The sequence below is a fragment of the Acinonyx jubatus genome, chromosome D1, assembly GCF_027475565.1.
Source record: "Acinonyx jubatus isolate Ajub_Pintada_27869175 chromosome D1, VMU_Ajub_asm_v1.0, whole genome shotgun sequence".
NCBI lineage: Eukaryota > Metazoa > Chordata > Mammalia > Carnivora > Felidae > Acinonyx > Acinonyx jubatus.
The window spans coordinates 44902467-44930388 of record NC_069390.1 but is presented as its reverse complement, the minus strand read 5'-3'; the positions used below and the strand labels follow the sequence as shown (position 1 = coordinate 44930388).

At 35.4% G+C, this 27922-nt stretch overlaps 1 protein-coding gene across 7 annotated transcripts in view; it reads right to left on the bottom strand.

Moving 5' to 3' along the window:
* Positions 1-27922, bottom strand: part of BTBD10 (BTB domain containing 10) — an 84903-nt gene that overhangs the window by 28374 nt on the left and 28607 nt on the right. Inside the window, exon 1 of one of the 7 annotated variants that reach the window (XM_015068743.3) lies at positions 25253-26875. The exons of the other annotated variants lie outside the window; for them this stretch is intronic. Within the exon in view, the coding sequence (XP_014924229.1) occupies positions 25253-25377 (125 nt within the window). The 5' untranslated portion in view covers positions 25378-26875. Of the gene's footprint in view, positions 1-25252; positions 26876-27922 lie in introns of those variants that run through there. 7 annotated transcript variants of the gene reach the window in all.

The window sequence follows — 27922 nt, the reverse complement described above, 5'->3', positions numbered from 1 at the left end:
CATCTTTTAAATAACCCATGGGGCAAAGAAGAAAGCAAAAGGGAAAATGGAAAATATTCAAGTAAAAAAACCCCAACATAATCAAAATTTGTAGAATGGCACGACATTATAGCAGTGGTTAGGGAGCAAATTATAGCATTACACGTCTACATTAGAAAAAAAAAAAAAAAAGAAAGTTCTAAAAAAAAAAAAAACCCACCACAGTTTCACCTTAAGAAACTCAACAAAACTAGGGATGCCTGGGTGGCTCAGTTGGTTAAGCATCCAGTTACGGCTCAGGTCATGATTTCATGGTCTGTGGTTTCGAACCCCATGTCAGGCTCTGTGCTGACAGCCCAGACCTGGACCTGCTTCAGATTCTGTGTCTCCTTGTCTCTCTCTGACCCACCTCTGTTTGTGCTCCACCCCACCCCCCTCAAAAATAGTAAATAAACAAACATTTAAAACAAGAAAAAGAAACTAAACAAAGGCCAAATCAAACCCAAAGTATAAAAATCAGTAATAAAGCTCAGAGTACAAAGCAGAATTAACAGAACACAGAAAAAGAATAGGTAAAATCAATGAAAACAAAACCTAATTTCTTTGGAGAGGAACAAATTTATAAACCTCTAGCCAGACTGGGAAAAAAATAAGATACAAATTTTTTGATTATCAGAAATGAGAAAATTGACATTCTACAAAGGTCACCTATATTTAAAAAGTAACAGAAGAATATTATAAATAATTTTATGCAAATAAATTCATCAACTTTGAAAAACTGGTCAAATTTCAAACTACCAAAACTCACTCCAGAAGAAACAGATAAGGTGCATAGCTCTATTTCTATTACAGAAACTGAATTTGCAGTTAAGAACTTTCCCTCTAAGAAAACTCCAGGCACAGGTAGCTTCACTGACGAACTTTGCCAAGCACTTAAGAGAGATAAAACACTAATACCTACATAAACTCCTCCAGAAAACTGAAGAAAACATATGTCCTAATTCATTCTATGAGGTCAGCATTGCCCAGGTACCAAAACCAGACAAAGCCTTACAAGAAAACTAAAAACTGACATCCCTCAGAATATGCATATTTTCAACAAAATTTTAATAAGCCAAATAGAGCAATATATACAAATGTCACATCATGATCTAATGAGATTCATCCTAAAAATGCAAGATCATCTGAATACTCAAAATCAATTACTATGTCAATTATACTTCAATAAAAGACTCTTTCCTCAATCAATAATTCACCATATTAACAAATTAATGAAGAAAAATCTGTACCTCACTAAACATACAAAATACATTTGGCAAAATACAAAACCCAGTCCTGATTAGGGAAAGAAAAAGAAAAACCCACCTCTCAGCAAAAGTAGGAATACAACAGAATTTCATGAACTGGACAAAAGATATTTATGGAAAACCTACAACCAACATCATACTTATACAAAGATGTCCACTCTCACCACTTTTATTCACCAATGTACGAAAGATTCTAGCCAGAGAAATATGTCAAGAAAAAGACACTGAAAGCACACAGATTTGAAAAGAAGTACAACGAACCTTATATGCACACAATATAATCATCGATTGTAGAGTCTAGTACAAAAAGTTACTAGAACTAATGAGTTTATTAACAAGGTTACACAGGGAACCAACCCATGCACAAATGAAAATCTGCGTAGAACTTCTGACTCCCCCAAAATTTAATAGCCTACTGTTCACCAAAAGCCTTACCTATAAACAGTTGATTAAAACATATTTTGTATGTTATATGTATATTATAATAAAGTAAGCTAAAGAAAAAGTTAAGAAAATCGTAAGGAACAGAAAATACATTTACAGCACTGTAGGTATACTTATTGAGAAAAACAAAAATCCACATGTAAGTAGTCCCACACAGTTTAGATCCATGTTGTTCAACGGTCTCTATACTAGCAACAAAATAACCAGAAATTGAAATTTTAAAACAACACTATTTACAATAGAATTAAAAACTTGAAATATATAAGGATAAATCTGACCAAAGATGCCAAAAACTACAAAACATTGCTGGGAGTAATTTAAAAAGACCTAAATAAATGGAAAAATTTACCATGGTCACAAGTCAAATAATTCAATATTGTTAAGATAGCAATTCTCCCCACAAGTTGATCTACAGATCTTTTTTTTTTTCAATATATGAAGTTTATTGTCAAATTGGTTTCCATACAACACCCAGTGCTCATCCCAAAAGGTGCCCTCCTCAATACCCATCACCCACCCTCCCCTCCCTCCCACCCCCATCAACCCTCAGTTTGTTCTCAGTTTTTAACAGTCTCTTATGCTTTGGCTCTCTTCCACTCTAACCTCTTTTTTTTTTTTCTTCCCCTCCTCCATGGGTTTCTGTTAAGTTTCTCAGGATCCACATAAGAATGAAACCATATGGTATCTGTCTTGCTCTGTATGGCTTATTTCACTTAGCATCACACTCTCCAGTTCCATCCACGTTGCTACAAAGGGCCATATTTCATTCTTTCTCATTGCCACGTAGTACTCCATTGTGTATATAAACTACAATTTCTTTATCCATTCGTCAGTTGATGGACATTTAGGCTCTTTCCATAATTTGGCTATTGCTGAGAGTGCTGCTATAAACATTGGGGTACAAGTGCCCCTATGCATCAGCACTCCTGTATCCCTTGGGTAAATTCCTAGCAGTGCTATTGCTGGGTCATAGGGTAGGTCTATTTTTAATTTTTTGAGGAACCTCCACACTGTTTTCCAGAGTGGCTACACCAATTTGCATTCCCACCAACAGTGCAAGAGGGTTCCTGTTTCTCCACATCCTCTCCAGCATCTATAGTCTCCTGTTTTGTTCATTTTGGCCACTCTGACTGGCGTGAGGTGATATCTGAGTGTGGTTTTGATTTGTATTTCCCTGATGAGGAGCGACGTTGACCATCTTTTCATGTGCCTGTTGGCCATCCGGATGTCTTCTTTAGAGAAGTGTCTATTCATGTTTTCTGCCCATTTCTTCACTGGGTTATTTGTTTTTCGGGTGTGGAGTTTGGTGAGCTCTTTATAGATTTTGGATACTAGCCCTTTGTCGGATATGTCATTTGCAAATATCTTTTCCCATTCCGTTGGTTGCCTTTTAGTGTTGTTGGTTGTTTCCTTTGTTGTGCAGAAGATTTTTATCTTCATAAGGTCCCAGTAGTTCATTTTTGCTTTTAATTCCCTTGCCTTTGGGGATGTCTCAAGTAAGAAACTGCTACAACTGAGATCAGAGAGGTCTTTTCCTGCTTACTCCTCTAGGGTTTTGATGGTTTCCTGTCTCACATTCAGGTCCTTTATCCATTTTGAGTTTATTTTTGTGAATGGTGTGAGAAAGTGGTCTAGTTTCAATCTGCATGTTGCTGTCCAGTTCTCCCAGCACCATTTGTTAAAGAGACTGTCTTTTTTCCATTGGATATTCTTTCCTGCTTTGTCAAAGATTAGTTGGCCATACATTTGTGGGTCCAGTTCTGGGGTTTCTATTCTATTCCATTGGTCTATGTGTCTGTTTTTGTGCCAATACCATGCTGTCTTGATGATTACAGCTTTGTAGTAGAGGCTAAAGTCTGGGATTGTGATGCCTCCTGTTTTGGTCTTCTTCTTCAAAATTACTTTGGCTATTCGGGGTCTTTTGTGGTTCCATATGAATTTTAGGATTGCTTGTTCTAGTTTCGAGAAGAATGCTGGTGCAATTTTGATTGGGATTGCATTGAATGTGTAGATAGCTTTGGGTAGTATTGACATTTTGACAATATTTATTCTTCCAATCCATGAGCACGGAATGTTTTTCCATTTCTTTGTATCTTCTTCAATTTCCTTCATAAGCTTTCTATAGTTTTCAGCATACAGATCTTTTACATCTTTGGTTAGATTTATTCCTAGGTATTTTTTGCTTCTTGGTGCAATTGTGAATGGAATCAGTTTCCTTATTTTCATTTCTGTTTTCTTTCTTTATTTTCTTTCTTTCTGTTGCTTCATTATTAGTACATAAGAATGAAACTGATTTCTGGACATTGATTTTGTATCCTGCAACTTTGCTAAATTCATGTATCAGTTCTAGCAGACTTCTGGTGGAGTCTGTTGAATTTTCCATGTATAATATCATGTCATCTGCAAAAAGTAAAAGCTTAACTTAACCTTTGCCAATTTTGATGCCTCTGATTTCCTTTTGTTGTCTGATTGCTGATGCTAGCACTTCCAACACTATGTTAAACAACAGCGGTGAGAGTGGACACCCCTGTCATGTTCCTGATCTCAGGGGAAAAGCTCTCAGTTTTTCCCCATTGAGGATGATGTTAGCTGTGGGCTTTTCATAAATGGCTTTGATGATCTTTAAGTATGTTCCTTCTATCCTGACTTTCTCGAGGGTTTTTATTAAGAAACGTTGCTGAATTTTGTCAAAGGCCTTTTCTGCATCGATTGACAGGATCATATGGTTCTTATCTTTTCTTTTATTAATGTGATGTATCACAATGATTGGTTTGCGAATGTTGAACGAGCCCTGCAGCCCAGGAATGAATCCCACTTGATCATGGTGTATAATTCTTTTTATATGCTGTTGAATTCGATTTGCTAGTATCTTACTGAGAATTTCTGCATCCATATTCATCAGGGATATTGGCCTGTAGTTCTCTTTTTTTACTGGGTCTCTGTCTGGTTTAGGAATCAAAGTAATACTGGCTTCACAGAATGAGTCTGGAAGTTTTCCTTCCCTTTCTATTTTTTGGAATAGCTTGAGAAGGATAGGTATTATCTCTGCTTTAAACGTCTGGTAGAACTCCCCTGGGAAGCCATCTGGTCCTGGACTCTTATTTTTGGGAGATTTTTGATGACTGATTCAATTTCTTCGCTGGTTATGGGTCTGTTCAAGCTTCCTATTTCCTCCTGATTGAGTTTTGGAAGCGTGTGGGTGTTTAGGAATTTGTCCATTTCTTCCAGGTTGTCCAGTTTGTTGGCATATAATTTTTCATAGTATTCCCTGATAATTGCTTGTATCTCTGAGGGATTGGTTGTAATAATTCCATTTTCATTCATTATTTTATCTATTTGGGTCATCTCCCTTTTCTTTTTGAGAAGCCTGGCTAGAGGTTTATCAATTTTGTTTATTTTTTCAAAAAACCAACTCTTGGTTTCGTTGATCTGCTCTACAGTTTTTTTAGATTCTATATTGTTTATTTCTGCTTTGATCTTTTATTATTTCTCTTCTTCTGCTGGATTTAGGCTGTCTTTGCTGTTCTGCTTCTATTTCCTTTAGGTGTGCTGTTAGATTTTGTATTTGGGATTTTTCTTGTTTCTTGAGATAGGCCTGGATTGCGATGTATTTTCCTCTCAGGACTGCCTTTACTGCATCCCAAAGCGTTTGGATTGTTGTATTTTCATTTTCATTTGTTTCCATGTATTTTTTAATTTCTTCTCTAATTGCCTGGCTGACCCATTCATTCTTTAGTAGGGTGTTCTTTAACCTCCATGCTTTTGGAGGTTTTCCAGACTTTTTCCTCTGGTTGATTTCAAGCTTCCAGATACACTATGATTCTAATAAAAAACTGAGGTTTCTTACTCGAAAGTGACAAATTGATTCTAAAAATTCATACAGACAAACAAAGGAACTACAATAGTCTATGTAACTTTTTAAAAAGAACAGATATGGAACAGTAACACAACCTAATTTCAAGGCTTATTATAAAGCTATAGGAATGAACACAGGATGCTTCTGGCATGATGACAGATAACTAGATCAATAAATCAGGCAAGGGCCCACAGACATACATAGACAACACATTTTCAATAAGGGTTCAAAGTTAATTCAAGAGTCTTTTGATCACATAGTGCTGAAACGTATGAATATATATGTATATTCCACTGCCAGCACCTAGAAAGGGGGGTGGGGGGGAGTTGCAGGAAAGGGAGAACTCTGATCTAAAGTTTGCATCATATACAAAAAGTGAAGTCAAAATGGATCACAACCCTAAATCCAAAACCTAAAATTATAAAACTCTGATGGGGGAAAAAAAGCACAGTTCATTAATAAATAAATTGATGGACTGGGATTACATCAAAATTAAAAACTTTCACTCTTCCAAAGAGCAAAATTTCATTCTCACTTAAGAGAATGAAATCACGACCTTAAAGAGCTGGAAAAGTAACAGCAAATAAAACCCAAAACCAGAACACAGGAAATAATAAAGATCAGAGCAGAAGTCAATGCTGTCAAAACCAAAAAAACCAAAAAAACCAACAAAAAAACCAGAATGAAACCAGAAGCTGGTTTTTTGAAAGAATTAACAAAACTGATAAAACCCTAGCCAGTCTGATCAAAAAGATAAAGGAAGGGACCCAAATAAAATCAAGAATGAAAGAGGAGAGATCACAACCAACACAGCAGAAATACCAATAATAAGAATATTACAAGCAATTATACACCAATAAAATGGGAAATCTGGAAGAAATGGACAAATTTCTAGAAACATATAAACTACCAAAACTGAAACAAGAACCAGAAAATATGAGCAGACCCATAACCAGTAAAGATATAGAATTAGTAATGAAAAATCTCCCAAAAAACAAGAGTTCAGGGCCAGATGGCTTTCCAGAGGAATTCCATTGTTCCAAAAAATAAAAATGGAAGGAAAACTTCCAAACTCATTCTATGAAGCCAGCATTACCTTGATTCCAAAACCAAAGACCCCACTAAAAAGGAGAACTATAGACCAATTTCCTTGATGATGCAAAAATCCTCAACAAGATACTAGCCAACCAGATCCAACAATACATTTAAAAAAATTATTCACCACGACTAAGTGGGATTTATACCTAAGATGCAGGGCTGGTTCAATATCCGCAAAACAATCAATGTGATACATCATATCAATAAAAGACAAGAACCACATGATCCTCTCAAGAGAAGCAGAGAAAGCATCTGACAAAATACAGTATCCTTTCTAGATAAAAAACCCTCAAGAAAGTAGGGATAGAAGGATCATACCTCACGATTATAGAAGCCATATATGAACGAGCCAATGCTAATATCATCCTCAATTGGGAAAAACTGAGAGCTTTCCCCCTAAGGTCAGGAACAAGACAGGGATGTCCACTCTCACCAGTTTTTCAACATAGTATTGGAAGTCCTAGCCTCAGCAATCAGACAACACAAAGAAATAAAAGGCATCCAAATCAGCCAGGAGGAGGTCAAATTTTCACTCTTCGCAGATGACATGATATTCTATATGGAAAACCTAAAAGATTCCACCCAAAAACTGCTAGAACTAATCCATGAATTCAGCAATGTTGCAGGATATAAAATCAATGCACAGAAATCAGTTGCATTCCTATACACCAATAATGTGGCCACAGAAAGAGAAATCAAGGCATTGATCCCATTTACAATTGCAACAAAAACCATAGAATACCCAGGAATAACTCTAACCAAAGAGGTGAAAAATCTATACACTGAAAACTATAGAAAGCTTATGAAAGAAGTTGAAAAAGACACACAAAAAAATGGAAAAATATTCCATGCTCCTGGATAGGAAAAACAAATATTGTTAAAATGTCAATACCACCCAAAGCAATCTACATATTCAATGCAATACCTATCAAAATAACCCAGCATTCTTCAGAGAGCTAGAAGAAACAATCCTAAAATTTGTATGGAACCAGAAAAGACTCCGAATAGCCAAAGCAATCTTGAAAAAGAACACCAAAGCAGGAGGCATCACAATCCCGGACTTCAAGCTGTATTACAAGGCTGTAATCATCAAGACAGTATGGTATTGGCACAAATACACTCAAATCAATGGAACAGAATAGAGAACCCAGAAATGGACCCACCAACCTGTGGCCAACTCATCTTTGACAAAGCAGGAAAGAATATCCAATGGAATAAAGACAATCTCTTCATCAAGTGGTGCTGGGAAAACTGGACAGCAACATGCAGAAAAATGAACCTAAACCACTTTCTTACACCATACACAAAAATAAACTCAAAATGGATGAAAGACCTAAACCTAAGACAGGAAGCCATCAAAATCCTCGAGGAGAAAGCCGGCAAAAACCTCTATAACTTGGCCGCAGCAACTTCTTACTCAACACGTCTCCAGAGGCAAGGGAAACAAAAGCAAAAATGAACTATTGGGACCTCATCAAAATAAAAACCTTCTGCACAGTGGAAGGAAACAAACAGCAAAACTAACAGGCAACTGACAAAATGGGAGAAGACATTTGCAAACGACCTATCAGATAAAGGGTTAGTATCCAAAATCTATAAAGAACTTATCAAACCCAACACCCAAAAAACAAATAATCCAGTGAAGACATCGGCAAAAGACATTAATAGACACTTCTCCAGAGAAAACATCCAGATGGCCAACAGACACATGAAAAAATGCTCAATATACTCATTATCAGGGAAATACAAATCAAAACCACAATGAGATACCTCACACCTGTCAGAATAGCTAACACTAACTCGGGCAACAACAGATGTTGGCAAGGATGTAGAAGAAAGGATTTCGTTTGCACTGCTGGTGGAAATGCAAACTGGTGCAGCCACTCTGGAAAACAGTATGGAGGTTCCTCAAAAAATTAAAAATAGAACTACCCTACAACCCAGCAATTGCACTATTAGGTATTTATCCAAGGGGTACAGGTATGCTGTTTCAAAGGGGCATACATGCCACAATGTTTATAGCAGCACTATCAACAACAGCCAAGGTATGGAAAGAGCCCAAATGTCCATCGATGGATGAATGGATAAAGAAGATGTCATATATATACACGATGGAGTATTACTCAGCAATCAAAAAGAATGAAATCTTGCCATTTGCAACTATGTGGATGGAATTAGAGGGTATTATGCTAAACGAAATTAGTCAGAGAAAGACAAATATCATATGACTTCACTCATATGAGGACTTTAAGATACAGAGCAGATGAACATAAGGGAAGGGAAGCAAAAATAATATAAAAACAGGGAGGGGGACAAAACATAAGAGACTCTTAAATAGGGAGAACAAACAGAGGGTTACTGGAGGGGCTGTGGGAGGGGAGATGGGCTAAACGGGTAAGGGGCATTAGAATCTACTCCTGAAGTCATTGTTGCACTATATGCTAACTAGCTTGGATGTAAATTAAAAAATAAAGAAAAAAAAAATAAATCTAATGATGATGACCCCCCCCCAAAAAAAGAGAATGAAATCACGTATCTGATAAAGAACATGTATTTAGAATATATGAAGAACTCCCAAAGTAATGTGCAAGAAAACCTTGAGATATACAGATGAAAAAAAAATTAAGGACATGAAAAGATGCTGAACATCATCACTCTTAAAGAAACGCAAATTAAAACCACAATGTAACGCCATTTCACATCTATTTGAATGGCTAAATAAAAGGAATGGCCATATCAAGTGTCGATGAATTTGTGTAAAAATCAAACTCTCACATATTCCTGATGATAATGTAGAATGGTACCACCACTTTGAAAACCGTTTTTGGAAAACAGTATGAAAGTTTCTTAAGAAGTTAAATATATTCTCCCAGCCATTCCATCTTACCTATTTACCCAAAAGAAATAAAAGCATATGTCAATAAAAAGATACAAACATTGTTAGTTGCTTTACTTGTAACAGCCCGAAATTGGAAACAACCTAAATGCCTATAAACAGGTAACTGGATAAACAATTTTGGTGTATGCATACAATGGAATACTACTCAACAAAAAGGAGAAACAAATTATTAATACAAATTACAACATGGGTCAAGTTCAAAATTATACTGAGCGAAGGAAGCTAAATCACTACACCATCCAAAAAAAGGGAACATTTATATCAAACTCTAGGAAACACAAACTAAAGTACAGTGTCAGAAAATATAGTGGTACTTGTATGGGCATGGAATATGGGTGTTGAAAGAGGCCGAAGGAAGAGTTACAAGGGATCCCAAGCAGAACTCTTTGAGTAGAAAGAAAAGGCAACAACCAGAAGAAAATTATGAAAGGAGAAAATTCCATAGATAAAGCAAACATATAACAAAGGTAGTAGATTAATCATTTATAAAAGCAGCACAGAGGTTGAAACAGAAAAACAGTAAAATCAATTACATCCACAAAAATCAGTCAAGGCATACACAAAATAAAAGATGTAAATATGACATCACATACCTAAAATGTGGAAGGAGGAATAAAAATTTAATGCTTTTAGAATGTGTTTGAATTTAAGTGACCATTAACTCAATATAAACTGCTATACGTGTAAGATGTTATATATGAACATAATGGTAACCACAAACCAAAACCTTTAATAGATACACAAAAAAATAAAGAGAATGGAATCCAAGCATAACACTAAAGAAAACCATCATACCAGGAAGGAATAGAACAAGAGAAAAAGAAAGGAACAGAGAAAGACTATAAAAACAACCGGAAAGCAAATAAGTACATACCTATCAATAATTACTTTAAATATAAATGGAAAAAAAATTCCAATCAAAAGACACTAGATGACTGAATGGATAAGAAAAACAATACCCATTATATGCTGCCTACAAGAGACTCACTTCAGACCTAAACCCATGTACAGACTGAAAGTGAAGAAGGGCTGGAAAAACATATACCATGCAAATGGGAGTGAAAAAAAAAAAGCCCAGGTGCCTTATAACAAACAAAAGAGACTTCAAAACAGACTATAGCAAAAAATAGAAATAAAATAAAAAATAAAACAGACTGTAGCAAGAGAAAAAGAAGGGCACTACGTAATGATAAAGAGAACAATACAAGAGGATATAACAATTGTAAATATCTATGCACCCAACAGAGTAGCACCTAAATGCATAAAGCAATTATCAAAAGACATAAAAAGGGAAACTGACAGTAATACAGTAATAGTAGGGGACTTTGGCACCCCACTTACATCAATATATAGATCAGCCAGACAGAAAATCAAGGAAACAGTGATTGAAAGACATATTAGGTAAGATGGACATAACAGATATTTACAGACATTCCAACCAAAACCAGCAACATATACATTCTTTTCAAGTCCACATGGAACATTCTACAAGACAGATCATGTTAGGCTATAAAACAAGTCAATAAATTTAAGAAGACTGATATCATATCAAGCATCTTGTCCAACCACAACAGCATGAAACTAGAAATCAATCACAAAGGGCGCCTAGGTGGTTCAGTTGGCTAAGCATCTGACTTCGGCTCAGGTTATGACCTCACAGTTCATGAGTTCAAACCCTGTGTTGGACTCTGTGCTGACAGCTCAGAACCTGGAGACTGCTTCACATTCTGTATGTGTCTCTTTCTGCCCCTCCCCCACTTGTGTTTTCTCTCTCTCTCTCTCTCTCAAAAATAAATACACATTAAAAACAATTTTTCTAGGGGAGCACCTGGGTGGCTCAGTTGGTTAAGCGACCAACATTGGCTCAGGTCATGACCTTGTGGTTTGCGAGTTCAAGCCCCGGGTCGGTTTCTGTGCTGACAGCTTAGAGCCTGCAGTCTGCTTTGGATTCTGTGTCTCCCTGTCTCTCTGCCCCTACCTGGCTTGTGCTCTCTCTCTCTCAAAAATAAACAAACATTAAAAAAAAATTTTTTTTTTAAGCAATCACAAGAAGGAATCTGGAATGAACACACATACATGGAGGCTAAACAACATGCTACTAAGCAATGAATGGGTCAACCAAGAAACCAAAGAAGATATAAAAAAATACACAAAGACAAATGAAAATGAAAACACAGTGGTCCACAATCTTTGGGACACAGGAAAAGCAATTCTAAGGGAGAAGTTTACAGCAACACAGGTCTACATCAAGAAATAAGAAAAATCTCAAACAATTCAACCTTACAAAGAATTCAACCTTACACCTAAAATTAGGAGCTAGAAAAAAAGAACAACCAAAGCCCTAAGCTAGCAGAAGGAAGGAAATAGTAAAGATTAAAACAGAAAAAAGAGAAAAGATTAAAGCAGAAATAGAGGATTAAAAAGTAAAAGTAAGATCAATGAAACCAGGAGCTGATTCCTTGAAAAGATAAACATTGATAAGCCTTTAGCCAGACTCATCAAGAAAAAAAGATAAAGGCTCAAATAAATATTTCAGAAATAAAGGAGAAATAACAACTTACACCACAGAAATACAAAGAAGCATGCCAATAAATTGGACAATCTAGGAGAAATTGATAAATTCTTAGAAACATATTATCTTCCAAAATCAGGAATAGAAAACCTGAACAGACCAATTACTAGTAAAGAAAGTGAATCAGTAATCAAAAGACTCCCAACAAACAACAGTACAAGACTACACGCTTTCAAAGGCAAGTTCTAGCAAACATGAAGAGCTAATACTTATTCGTCTCAAGCTATTCCAAAAAAATAGAAGAGAAAGAAAAACTTCTAAATTCATTCTACAAGGCCAGCATTATTACCCTGATACCAAAACCAGGCAAAGACACTGCAGAAAAAGACAACTACAGGCCATGATCTCTGACAAAAATGGATGCAAAAATCCTCAACAAAATATTAACAAACTGAATTCAACAAAACATTAAAAAAGCAATTCACCACAATCAAGTAAAGTTTAGGTATGGAAGGGTGGTTCAATATTCGCAAATCAATGTGACATCACATTAACAAAAGAAAGGATAAAAACCATATGATCATCTCAGAAAAAGCATTTGACAAAATACAACACCCATGCATGATACAAATTCTCAACAAAGCAGGTTTAGGTGGAACATATTTCAACATAATAAAAGCTTTATGTGGAAAACCCACAGCTAACATCATATTCAATGGTAAAAAACTGAGAGCCTGTCCTCAGATTAGGAACAAGACGAAGATATCCACCCTAGCACTTTTATTCAACATAGTACTGTAAGTCCTAGCTGCAGCAATCAGACAAGAAAATGATATAAAAGGCATCCACTGGTAAAGAAGAGTAACTCATTATTTGTAGATGACATGATACTATATATAGAAAACCCTAGACTCCACCAAAAAAACTATTAGAACTGATAAATTAACAGTAAAGTTGCAAGACACAAAATCAATATACAGAAATCTGTTCCATTTCTACAAAGTAGCAGAAAGAGAAATTAAGAAAACAATCCCATTTACAACTCTACCAAAAAGAATAAAATACCTAGGAATAAACTTAACCAAGGAGGTGAAAGACCCGTACTTTGAAAACTATAAAACACTGATGAGAAAGTGAAAGTGACAAACACAAATGGAAATCTATTCCATGCTCACAGGTTGGAAGAATTAATATCATTAAAATGTCCATACTGCCAAAAACAATCTACAGACTCAATGCAATCCTTATCAAAATACCAACAGCATTTTTCATAAAACCAGAACAAATAATACTAAAATTTGTATGGGACCACAAAAGACCCTGAATAGCCAAAGCAATCTTGAAAAGTAACAACAAAGCTGGAGGTATCATAATCCCAGATTGCAAGATACATTACACAGCTGCAGTAATCAAAACAGTATATAGTACTAGCACAAAGACACACAGACCAATGAAACAGAACTGAGAGCCCCGAAATAAACCCATGCTTATATATTCAATTAACCTACAACAAAGGAGGCAAGAGTATACAATGGGGAAAAGACAAGTCTCTTCAATAAATGGTGCTAGGAAAACGGGACAGCTACATGCAAATGAATAAAACTGAACCACTTTCTTACCCCATACACAAAAATAACCTCAAAATGGATTAAAGACCTAAATGTGAGATGGACAAAACTCCTAAAAGAAATCACAGGCAGTAATCTCTTGGACATCAACCTTAGCAAACACATTTATGGATATGTCTCCCAGGTAAGGGAAACAAAAACAGAATTAAACTATTGGAACTGTACCAAAATGAAGAGCTTTCGCACAGCAAAGGAAACCATCAACAAAACAAAAGATAACCTACTGAATAAGAAAAGATACTGGCAAATGATATATCCAATAAGAGATTAATATCCAAAACATATGAAGAAGTTCTACAACACCCCCCCCCAAAAAAAAACCCCAAATAACAAGATTAAAAAACAGGCAGAGGACTTGAATAGACATTTTTCCAAAGAAGACATACAGATGGGCAACAGGCACATGAAAAGATGTTCAGCATTGCTAATCATCAGGGAAATGCAAGTTAAAACCACAATGAGATATCGCCTTACACCAATCAGAATGGCTAAAACCAGAAAGAATTAACAAATGTGGAGAGAAACGAACCCTTGTGGACTGTTGATGAGAATGTAAATTGATACAGCCACTGTGGACACCAGTGGTAGAAGTTCCTCAAAAATTAAAAATAGAAATACTATATGATCCAGCAATTCCACTACCCAAAGAAAACAATAACAGAACTGAAAAGATATATCCATCTGTGGGACTCCTGGCTGGCTCAGTCAGTAGATGCAGCTCTTGATTTCAGGGTTGTAAGTCTGAGCCCCACATTGCTGTAGAGATTAGTTAAAAATATAATCAGAAAGATGGGGCGCCTGGGTGGCTCAGTTGGTTAAGCGTCCGACTTCGGCTCAGGTCACGATCTCATGATTTGTGGGTTCAAGGCCCGCGTCAGGCTCTGTGCTGAGAGCTTGCTGAGAGCCTGGAGCCTGCTCCAGATTCTGTCTCCCTTTCTCTCTGCCCCTGCCCCGCTCACACTCTGTCTCTGTCTCTCTCAAAAATAAACAAACACTAAAAAAAATAAAAATAAAAAATAAAAAATAAAATAAAATAAAATAATAAAATCAGAAAGAAATAAAGAGGGAGGGAGGGGAAGGAAGGAAGGGAGGGAGGGAGGGAGGGGAAGGAAGGAAGGGAGGGAGGGAGGGAGGGAGGGAGGGAGGGAGGGAAGAAAAGACACACGCATCCCTATGTTTATCACAGTATTACTTACAACAGCCAAGACATGGATGCGACCCAAGTATCCATCAATAGATGAATGGGTAAAGAAAATGCAGTGTATATACTATAATGGAATACTACTCGGCTATAAAAAGAATGAGATCTTGCCATTTGAAACAACATGAATGAACCTAGAGGGTATAGTGCTAAGTGAAGTAAGTCAGAAAGAGAAAGACAAATATTTTATGATTCCACTTATATGTAGAATCTAAAAAACAAAAACAAAAACAAAAAGGCAGATTCTGAAACACAGAGAACTAGTGGTTGCCAGAAGGGAGGTAGGTAGAGGAAATGAGAGAAACAGATAATGGGGATCAAGAGGTACTAACTTACAATTTTTTTAATTTTTAAAAAACATTTTTATGTTTTGACTTATTTTTTAGAGAGAGAGAGAGAGAGAGAGAGAGAGAGAGAGAGAGAGAGAGAGAGAGAACACAAGAGAGTAAATGGAGGAGGGGCAGAGAGAGGGAGACACAGAATTTAAGGCAGGCCCCAGACTCTAAGCTATCAGCACAGAGCCCAACAAAGGGCTCAAACTCACAGACCATACCACAAGATCGTGACCTGAGCCAAAGTCGGAGGCCCAACTGAATGTGCCACCCAGGCACCCCATAAGGTCCAAACTTACAATTGTAAATCACAGAGATGGAAAGTGCATCATAAAGAATATAGTCAACAACACTGAAGGAGCACCTGGGTGGCTAAGTTGGCTCAGGTCATGATTTCACCATTCAGAGAGCAAGCCCTCCATCAGGCTCAGCGTGGAGCATGGAGCCTGCTTGGGATTCTCTTTCCCTTTCCCTCTGCCCCTCCCCTGCTCATCCTTTCTTTCTTTCTCTCACTTTCAAAATAAATAAAATTTAAAAAGTTAAAATAATATTGCAGTAATAATGTTGTATGGTAACAGATGGTGACTACACTTATCGTGGTGAGCACTGAGAAATGTAAAGAACTGTTGAATCAATATGTTACATGCCTGAAATTAATACAGCATTGTATGTTAATTATACTTCAATATTTAAAAAAAAAAAAAAAGACCTCAAGGAAACTTTTGGGTGTGATGGATATGTTCATTTACTGGTTGCAGTGATGTTTCATAAGTACATACCTATATCAAAACTTACCAAACTCTACACCAGAACTGGCCTCTTGGCTAAAACATGGCTTGCTTAAGGCTATCCTCCCAGAAGTTTCTACTTGTCATTTCAATTACACTTAAGTAATAAAAGTCATGCCTTTCTCCTAATAAATTCTAAATTCTCTTTCACTAACCAACATAGATTCTTGGATTTCCTCTCATAACATGGTTCTTGTTCTCATGAAGCCATAAAAATTTAGACAATAAGATTAAAAACAATTACCGTCTCCAACTGATCACCACTTGAAAACCTCACAGATCAGCATTTATTACCCAACAATTACTACAAGAAACCCAAATCAGAATTCATAATCATGAATTCCCTAAGATCACAATTTTCATCAATAATATCACTCACAGCACCTCGCTAATAAACCAACCTTAAACACAAATCCTATTGCCAAAAGAAAATACTTCCATTTTTAAATCTTGCAACTTTATAAGCTAATTATGCTTCCGACTTATTTTATACCAACTATTCACTTACCTTCAAAATCATGCTTTGAAGCAAAAGATAAGTCAACAGGCAGTAAGTCTCCTCCTGCCAAAATTAAATCTTACTAAGATGGTCACTCTCAGAAGCAAATATCTATTTATATCAAGCTTCAGAATGTTCATTTTGTATGAATCTCTGCTTATGACCTTGCCACCTAATTTGTTTCAAAATTCCAATTTCGGCAACAGATTCCAATGGCAGGGAAGTTCCTAAGGACTGAAGAGCAATTTAAGGGTCTTTTTTATTTTGTTCAGTAAAACTAAAAAAACTCTTACAGGGGGAGGAAATAGTAAAGTAGTATGTATAGAGTTTGAAAAATCCAACAGTATTGCAATCTCTGAAGGGATAAATAAACTGTGGTATATCCATACAATGGAGTAGTACTCAGAAATAAAAAAAGAACTACTGATATGTACAATGTGAATGGACCCAAAGGCATTATACTCAATGAAAAACCCCAAATCCAAAAGTTTACATACTCTCTGGTTCCATTTATATAATATTCTCAAAATTATGATGCTGGAGAACACATCAGGGGTTGCCAGATGCTAACGAGATAGCAAGAGGGAGGAGTTTGCTTGTGGTGATGCAACAGTTCTGTTTCCTAATTGTGGATATAGTTACATGAATCTATGTATTTGATAAAATATCACAGGATATATACTAGAAAAAAAAGTTTATCTAAAAACTGCTGCCTACAGTTAATAGTATTGTACCAATGTTCATTTCCTGGTTTGCTAATATACTACACTTATGTAAGATGTTATCATTAAAGAAAGCTGGGTGAAGAGTACCCAGGAACTCTACACAATTTTTGTAATTTCTTATAAATCTAAAACTGTTTCATAATAAAAAGTTTAATAAACATAACAAAAAGAAAACAGACAATGTAGAGAGAAAAAGAGCAAAACAATAATTAATAAACTCTGATTTGAAAAAAAATATTATAACCATAAAACAAGGACAGGGATATTGTTTTTAAAAAAATAGAGAATGAGCAGTCTTAGAAATTCAAAACACAACAGCAGAAGCTTTAAAGGATTACTAGAAGAACTGAAAGATAATATTGGGAATAAAAGACAAATAATAGAAAATAAAGAGAGAAAGGATGAGAAAATTAGAGAATTAATCAATGAGGTCAACATTCAAATAATATATGTTCAGAGAGAACAGAGAAAATGGAGGGAAATGATACATGAAAAATCTCCAGAAGTAACTGATATTACTAAGCACTGCTGCTGGTATCCAAGAGAAACTAGTTGTAATAAATACACAAAAAGTAAAATATCTATAAAGTGAATGATATTCATTTCTGTGTGGCACCCTTATGTAGTACACACATATTACAACCTTATGTGAAAGCACTTTCCTAGTTTGAGCAATTATATTGCCTATATTTAAACACTTCCAGCAACTAACATCATAACCTGGTGCATCTTATTAATGTTTGTTGAACTTAGCTGAAGTTTCAGGGTACATATAATATCTAAGCGTTTCCCTTCACTGGTTGCTTATTCTTTGCTGTGTGTGTGTGTGTGTGTACAGGGATACAAAGCTTTACAGCTTATAAGGTGTTTTAAACATTTAATCAAGCTTTTAACATATACCATTTCTTAAAAGTGAGGTTAGCATCCTTGTAAATTTTGCATTAGATGTTCCTATCCATTAGCCTGTCCTTAAAACAGCAGTATTTTAAAGCCTATTTTTATTTTGGGGAAAACTAAGTTTTTATTACTATAACAAGTATCATATTTTATGTTTTAGTTTTTTTAACTAAGCCTTTTAAATGATTTCATATTAATATGTTTTTAAGCACTTAATCTGTGTAAGCTGTTTATAGTTTTTAAGGTGTTAAGAGATTCAAAACCATGACTCATGGACCACTTGCAACCCATTACTTGATTTTGTAAATAAAGCTTTATTAAAACACAACTATGCCCATTCGCTTATACATTGTTATGACTGTTTTCACTCTATAATGGCAAAACTGAGTGGTTGTAATGGATACTGTGTAGTCCACAGAGTCAAAAATATTTACTATTCAACCCTTTACAGAAAATGTTTCCCATTTCTACATTAAGTGTCAGTAACCGTGATGATATAAGAAATGCTATCAAATTTCTAAGTCTATTTTCAACAAATTTAATGCAAATTTCTCTCATCTTCTGCCCCACCCCCTTTTGTCAATTAGCCTTTCTATAAGCTTTTTTTCTGCTTAGTATATTGTCAGTTTCCCAAGGAACAAAGGCTAATTACTGAAAAGGGAAGCTCTCAACTGAGGACTGAGCTATGGTCTCAAAGGTCATCTGTAAGTCTGTTGTTTAATCCATTTTTCCCATAGAAATATTTTAAATGTTACTTAAATCCCACATTTCCCCACTAAAGACAACTTTAGCAAGAAATACAGCCCAAGAGTAGTTTTAATATGAGTCCTAAATCCTAACATCTTTCTCTTCCTAAAAAATCCCATTGTTAGATTGTCAACAAGTCTAGTAAGGCAGCTCCAGGGAACAACAAGCAGCAAGAAAGTTCAATAGAAAAAAGTACCCTTGTACACTGTTGGTGGGAATGTAAATTGGTGCAGCCATAGTGGAAAGGGTTCCACAAAAAATGAAGGTATGAAGATTCCTCCAAAAATTAAAAACACAATTATTCTATGATCGATCCAACAAGGTGGAATCCAACAATTCCACTGCTGTGTATTTATCCAAAGAAAATGAAAACAGTAATTCACAAAGATATATGCACCCCAAGTTTACTGATTATTTACAATAGCCAAGATAGGGAATCAACCCAAGTGTTCACTGATGGATAAAGAAGATGTGGTATGTATCCACGGTGTATACATACATACATACATACATACATACATTCAAAGGACTGTTACTCAGCCATCAAAAAGAATGAAATCTTGCCATTTGTCACAATGTGGATGGAACTAAAGTGTATTATGCTAAGTGAAATAAGTCAGAGGAAATCAAATATATGATTTCACTCATATGTGAAATTTAAGAAACACAACAGATGAACATAGAGAAAGGGAAGGAAAAATAAGATGAAAACAGAGAGGGAGGCAAACCATAAGAGACTCTTAAATATGGAGAACAAACTTGGGGGTTACTAAAGGGGAGGTGAGTCGGGGGGTGCGTTAAATGGTCGATAGGCATTAAGGAGGGCAATTGTTGGCATGAGCACTGGGTGTTACATATAAGTGATGAATCACTGGGTTCTACTCAAACCAATACTACACTGTATGTTAACTAACTTGAATTTGAATGAATGAATGAATGAATGAATGAATGAATAAAGGGCTTTAGCTGTTGACACCAGTTAACTGTAAATTACATAATCTAACTTATGTTAGATCAAGTGGACAATGCAAGAAAGGATGCAAAGGTAGAATCAAGTGACCAATTCAGAGGCTATTGCAAATAATCCAGGTGAGAGCTAAAAGCAACTGGGACCAGAGTTGCAAACATGGCAGAGTGGACTAGCCTAGATATTTTGAAGAATAAGACTCTGAAATTTCAGTGGTGCCTAGGTGGCTCAGTCGGTTAAGTGTCCAACTTCGGCTAGGGTCATGATCTCACAGTTCGTGGGATCGAGCCCTGAACTGGGCTATGCACTGACACTTTGGATCCTCGGTTTCCCCCGCCCCCATCTTTGCCCCTCCCCTGCTCATGCTCTCTCTCTCTCTCTCTCTCTCTCTCTCTCTCAAAAATAACATTTAAAAAAAGACTTTGAAATTTCAGAAATCAAATGTAGGATATGAGACAGAGGAGTCAAGGAGGACTTTATGATTTTGGTCTGAGCAGCTGAAAGAATGGAAGTTCCATTTCCTGCATGAGAATGACAGTGGGAAGCTTAGGTTTGAAAAGGATACATATATCATAGACATGTTAAAGAATGAGATGTTTATTCAACATCCAATGCAGACATCAAATAAGGAGTTAGACACATAAGTCTAAAGTTCCGGGGAAAGGTCCGGGTTAGAGATAAAAATTTAAGAATTGGAATCTCCAAATACTTGACATTCTCAAGCAGCTCCCTACCATAGAAAATTATAAAGTAGCTTTAAAATATAGCTAGCCACTATTAAAAACTGCACAGATCTAAATTAATGGTCAGATATATTTTGTATCTATTGATTAGTCATTCATTCAACAAATATATACTAGGTACTTTATGCCAGTTGCTATTCATGACTGCGAGTAATATTATAATGCATACATAATCACATACTGTTAAAGGTGCTTCAAAAATTACTATTTTTAAAAACCTTTTGGAGCACCCATCCTACTTATTACTAAAGGGGGGAAATAAAACAGTGGGAAAAAAGGTATGAAATACAAATACAAGATTTCATTTTAGAAATATATATCAAATTGTGAATATTTTAACTAATTAGTTTCACAAAACACCTTTCTAGAGAGAAATTATAGCAACTCCAAAATCACTCATATTTCCAAATGTCCTTTTGAAAACAGACTTATTCCATTAAATTCCCTTCTCTATGCCTCATGCTAAAATTTTAAGCAGTAAAAGAATTAAAATTAACAATCTAGGCAGCTCTTTCTGCCCATGGGTCCTGTCTCCATGCTTCAATAAAACCACCTTAAAAAAATAAATAAAAATTAAATTAAATTAAAAATCTAAACTACCCTGCTAAACTAAACTAGATTGATAAAATTAAAGAATGAGAGAATTTACATCAGAGGCCTTTTGACACCGGGCATTCAATATGCCTAAGTATTATCATGAGAAATAACTATAGAAACACAGAATCTAAGTTCAGGAAAACCCTTTTAGAAATGTAATCTAAACACCTATCTCGTTTCTGAATCTCATCTACCAAGTTCTCATGAATTGGCTGACCTATTGCTGTTAATGACAGGGAAGGGTAACTTGTTTTTTTTTTTAAACAGTTTTGTTCCACCTTTGGAAAGCTCTGATTTAGACGGTTTTTCTTAACATTAAAGCTTAATTAAACCTTGTCATCCGACCCTAGTTCAGGGCTTTGGGCCAGTTAATTCTTTGTTGTGGGGGAACTGTCCTGTGCCTTGTAGGATGTTTAGTAGCACCCCTGGCCTCCACCCACTAGGTATGAGTATCACTCCCTCTTCCCAGTTGTTAACAACCAAAAATGTCTTTCAGACATTGCCACAGCCAAATGAGGGGCAAAGCATGCCTCTAGTTGAAAACCACTGTCCTAGCCCTATCTACTAGGACCAAATAACAATAGCAAAAACACTAAGATCTAAGCAGTTAATACATGCCAGGCACAATTCTGAGCACCTTACATATATTTTCATTTAATCCTCAAAACCATCCCCAGTTGAGAAAACGGAAGCTTTATTTTTGAGAGACAGAGAGAGACCGAGCATGACTGGGGGAGAGGCAGAGAGAGAGGAAGACACAGAATCCCAAGCAGGCTCCAGGCTCCGAGCTGTCAGCACAGAGCCCAACACGGGGCTCAAACCCACAAACAGTGAGATCATGACCTGAGCCGCAGTCAGATGCCCAACCAACTGAGCCACCCAGGCTCCCCAAGAAAATGGAAGCTTTAGAAGCTAAGGAATTCACCTAAAATTAGGTGCAAATAGCAAATTAAGTGGCAGGTCTGAGATGGGAACGAAGCAGTTCAATTTTAGAGCTCATGCCTTCAATCTCAAACAAGTCTGACTCAAACCAAGTCTAATGTCATTTCCAAAGGGCAAATCTTCACATATCTGAAGATGCCTCTTATAACGAGATTCCTTAATATCAATCACGGTTGCCCCCAAGACCTCTAATCAGTTCCTTAAACTTACAAAGTTTCTAACTTCTTCACATCCTTCCTCTGAATATACATAGAACTGAAGACAATAGTTTGGTGTACAGCAGAGTGGCTCTAGCCTTCTTTTCCATTAATTATGATGGTTTTTTAGTGGGGAGGGTGGGGGAGAAAATGGGATGATGGCAGTTATATTGTACTTTTGTATCAAGTTTACTGCCAAAAACCACCCCCAGGTCTTTTCCATGTGCAGTGTTTTAAAGCCATGCTAACTTAATGTATGTTAGTGTTTTTCAGGTCTTACGTAGATTTCCAAAAAGAAAATTCATTTTAATTTAGTCCAACAATACCAACTCAGAGATCATACTGGATCATTTAATTGATCATGCACTGTCCTTCTTTGTTCATGGTCACCTATAAATTTGTTAATTTGCCTTTTCCAGATGTGCAACGAGACAAAGCAAAGAACAAAGCCACCTTCCAAGATCAGTAATCTTGGGTAGGGTCATTCAAAATTGAAATCATGTTAACATAATCAACTTGTAGCTAACTCATTTTTCCTTCACCATACACCCAAGGATATAAAAAAAGACTTTACCAAAAACGAAGCTTAAGTCCAAATACATTATATTGCTACTAGTCAAACAACTGCATCAGAAAAAAAATCAAAGTTGCTCTGACCATCTATTTTTAGCAAACCCATTCTGGATCATTTTTAACCTATTTTTCTTCAAGTTAGTCATAAAACTACCCTTTCATTTTTTGTTCTAAAATCTTCTACTTCTCAAAATCAGACCTAGATTCCCCTTTTAGTACTTCTTGTATTCTAAAACCTTTAGAACCCACAAATACCAATAAGCTTAAAATTTTATAGGCATTTCCTTTTGTAAAGGTTAAGATGTTTCAACTAGCTGAGAAGGTAATCCATTTAACTAGATGCATTCTTTATCTCTATCCCCATGTTGTCTTTTATGTCCTTCATAGCAATGTTTGCTTTATTATGTATTATTGGTGGTAGTGGTGGTTTGTTCTTCCTCTTTAAAAGAGAAGCTTCCTAAGAGCTAAGGGATTTTTTCTCTTCCTTCATTGCTAGGCATTATTATTACACTTTCCTTGATTACCTTTTTAAATGTATTATAAGAAACCCTTTGGTTGGTCTTAGCATTTTTTAAACATCTCAGCTCATTTGAGCTCCTGCTTTCCTAATTTTCATAAAGATTTATTTTTTATAAACTTTATTATGGCAATCTTAGCTATTTGCTCTGTTTTAAAAGTAGTGCATATCTTTAAAGAGTTTATTGTGTAATCACACTAAGGATCTTTTTCCGTCCAAAAAATATCAAAATTACATTTTTACTTAACTCCCTAAGACATTATTCCTTTTTAAGAGAAATTTATCCTATAGAATCATGATGATCTTTTCTCTAATCAAAAGTTGGGAAAACTCAAATTGGCAAGTTAAAAAATATATACACACAAAACACTATGCAGTTCTTAAGAATTATGCTATAAAAGACTATTTCGTGACAAAGGGGATGTTCATGATTGTTTAAAAAAAGGGTTATATAACAGTATATACAGTAGTAATAATTCAAAACCACTTTTAAAGATATGTGTGATTTTATATTTTTATATACACAAAAAAAGGTTAGATGCAAAAATATTTAAAGTATATTTCTTTTGATCACAGCATAACATTTTTGTTTTCTTCTATGTGCTTTCTATATTTATAAATTCATGTAATGAATATGTATCACTTTTACAATAACACAGGCATTATTATTTTAAAAGAACCAACAAAACCAAAGAAAATATTCTATAAAGTATTAGACAAAAAGGTCTAGCTTGAGATTTCTGCTTTTATAACTCTATTTCTAAAACAAGCTTAGAAAAACATTTCTGGTCACCAAACCACAAAAAAAGCCAACACAAGATACCAGTTAGCCTAAATATATAAATAAGTCATGACAACCATTAAGATGACCATTCAAACTTTTAAAAATTAAATGGGGGGAAATCACAAGGATTTCCCGTCATTTCAAGGAAAGTCTGTTATGAACCATTTAAAATCATTAAAAACAAAAAAAATATTAAAATGTATATTCTCCCCCCCACCCCAACCCCCACAAAATGAAGGGTCAGTAGGCTAGGGATAATGAAGACAAAAGAAAAAAAATTAGTCAAATTGTTTAGTACTGAGCTAAAATTTCCAAATATAAATAAAGTAAGCAATGTCACCTGTTAAGATTGAAAATCTCATAATAAGAACAATTATCTTTACTTATAAATTCTGTGTGGTTGAAAATAAATTTGCAATAATCCAAAAACTTATCTGATTTACTCTCTATTTCAATGGCAGCATCTTATTCAGAGTCTACGTTCTAAAAGACTAGAAACAAAAGTCATTTTAACCAATTAAAAGTCATCATTCAAATGTATTCAGTTTTGTAAAATACTACTACATGTAAGTGGTTCAACTAATGATTAATTCATCCAAAAGTAAAAATGCATTTACCCCCTTCTTTAGGAAATTATTTCAATGATTTTATTTGTATATCTTGAATTTAATTTTCAAACATATTAAAAATATTATTTTAAATTAGCCTTTCCTTAAATTTTTTATGATATTCATAAAAAACAATACCAAACATAATGCATTCTCAAGTTACATGAAGATTCTACTAACACTTTAAACGAAATAAAAAACAAAGCATCAAACCCATGAAAACAGTAAAAACACACTCAATTTATTTTAAATAACTTGCCATTAAGCTGACAATCAAGACATATGATCTTTTCATCCAGAAAAGTAAATGATCATAATGAAATAAAGGCCAAACATCTTTCTCAATCTCTCTCATAGTCATAGATGTATAGAATTATAACCCAGTGATATCATGTAATAAATGAATACACACCTTACTTTAGTATATGCCAAGGTAGACACACAAAAACAAGAAAAAAATTCTGAAATCAGAGTATAAAGGGACTCTGCTTTTTCAAACAATGCAGCACTGAAAGCCAGGTCAGCATCCTTGGGCATTACTAGGAAACTTTAGCACATCTGATATTTCCATCATCTTCAAGATTCTTCTGAACATCAGAAAATATGCAGTCTCCCCCTACCTCACCTGTCCACAGACTTCCTCTAGCTTTCCTCCCTCTACTATGTAATAATGCTATTGCGGTTATTTAGGCTGCAAATGTTCAGAGATACAACCCCCTCTACATATTAATTCAGTTCATTTTCTCACAGACACTGACTCAGCCGTGGGTTGTGCAGCACTGACGTTTCTAACCAAACAGCATCGTGTGAGCTGTGATCATCCCATTTCTCCATCTCTGTGCAGTGATTGGATATTGTAATTGATAGACAGGCTGAAGAAAACTCAGGAGATGAGGGCTTAGTGATATGTAGCTATGTTGCCAAATGCCATCTGTAATGCTAATTCTAGCTCTGCCAGCTTGCCAGGTTTTAGAAAACTAGGATGCAGCTAACTTTCTTCTTTTCCTTTCAATATCTTATTGTGTACTCATTCTGGACAGTAAAGCTTTTCTTTAAAAAACAAAGGAAAAATATTCTGTGTACTTTAAGAATCCACTCAAGAACTATTCTTTAAAGTAACCAAACTTTTCTATTTCTAAACTGAGACTACAAAGTGGCTTAAAAAGGAAACTGTAAAGCTCAATCTTCACGCAGTCTCAGAAGAAATGAGCATGCGTACTTGTATGTGGGAATGAAACCTTGCAGCAAAGTCTGATATTGAATGTATGATACGTTTATCTTTAGTAACCTGAGCAGACTGCAGCTCTGAGTTTTAAATAGTTGTATTTAACCCAATTCAAATATTCAAGAGCTTTTAATAAGCATATTGTCAATCTAGCCATTTTAATGCTAGTTGTACAGAAAAGGTGTTCTTTTTCCTTTTTAAATACAAAAACTATTGTAATTTATAAAGAAAGCTGCTGCAATTCAGGCCAAATACACTTCAGCTGAAATGGATCTTTCAGCAAGCTACAAGGGCCTCTACACAAATATTAACTACACAACTACTCAAAAAGAAACAAAGTTCAGTAATTTATTAACCCATTTATTTGTGTGCACTTGCTTAAGCCAGAGGGAAGAGACACCCTGAAGTACATCCATGTTGAGATTAGCTTCCTTGTCTTGTCTTTTATATCACAATGCTATACATACCAAATCTACATTCAAAAGAAAATTCAGAGAAGAAAGTACCTTAAAGTTTATTAGATGGAAATGAAACCACAAGGCAATGCCCACTAAACCCTCAAACCTCACTGGTAAGCATACCTATATAGTCACTATTGTTATTACTTTTAGAATTCAAGAAATTTATTTTTACACTTGCCAGTAAAGGTGGGGGAGAAAAAAAGACTGAAAAATGCATGCAATTCCAAAATGGGAATAGAACAAAATATAAGTTTAAACAAGACAACTTTTTAAATTATGTGTAAAAACTGAATCACTAAGAAATAAGGAATGCTCATTTCTTTGCTGCTAAAGACTGAAGGTTTGTGCCACCCCCCCCCCAAATTCACGTATTGAAATGTATTCCCCCAATGTGATAGTATTTGGAGGTAAGGAGGTAATTAGGTTGAGGACAAAGCCCTCATGAATTGGATTCGTACTTTATAAAAAAGACCCCAGAGGATTCCTAGCCCCTTCTACCATGTGAGGACACAGCAAAGAGAGAGTTGTCTGAACCAGGAAGGGAGCCCTTATTAGATATCAAATGTGCCAGCACCCTAATCTTGGACTTCCTAGCCTCCAGAACCATAATGAAATAAATTTGTTTATAAGTCACTTGATCTACAGTATTCTCTTATAGCAGCATGAACAGACTAAGACATTTACTTTTTATAAATTTAAATCCCCAACTCAGTTTCAGGTGGCAACATGACCATCTATATTTCTTAGCCTCTATGATCCAGAGATGACCATATGACATAGTTCTAGCCAACGATTTATAAGTAGATGCCTGCCTGCTAGAAATTTCTGAAAATTTTAATTTCCTAATACAAATGAAACCCCTTTCCCATTGCCCCCTTCTCCCTTCTCCCTCATTCTTGTCTGGAAGGTGGACATGATGGCTGGAGCCATCTTGCAATCATGAGAAAAAACAAAGAATATCAGAGATTTTTGATCCTAATATACTTAAGCCACTAAATCCACATCAAGTATTGCCTACTTGTGAACTTACATAAAAGAAAAACAAACCTCTAACTTTAACCAGTGTTTAGTCTGGCTTTCTTTCACTTAAATATCCCTAAATAAAATACAAAAGATTTAAAAAAAAAAAAAAAAAGGATGAGAGTAGGTAGAAGCATAAATGAAACCCAACTGGTCATGAGTTGATACAACCTGAAGTTGAGAGATATGTACAGAGGAGTTTATTATACCCGTTTTCTCTACTTTGCATATATTTAAAATGTACCATAATAAGTTATCAACATTTTTAAAAATAAAAAGAATGAGAAACTTGGTTATAAATTTTAACTTTGCCATTTAGAATTTGGATGGTCTTGGGCAAGTTTATTAACATCATTTTTTTTTTTCATCTGTCAAA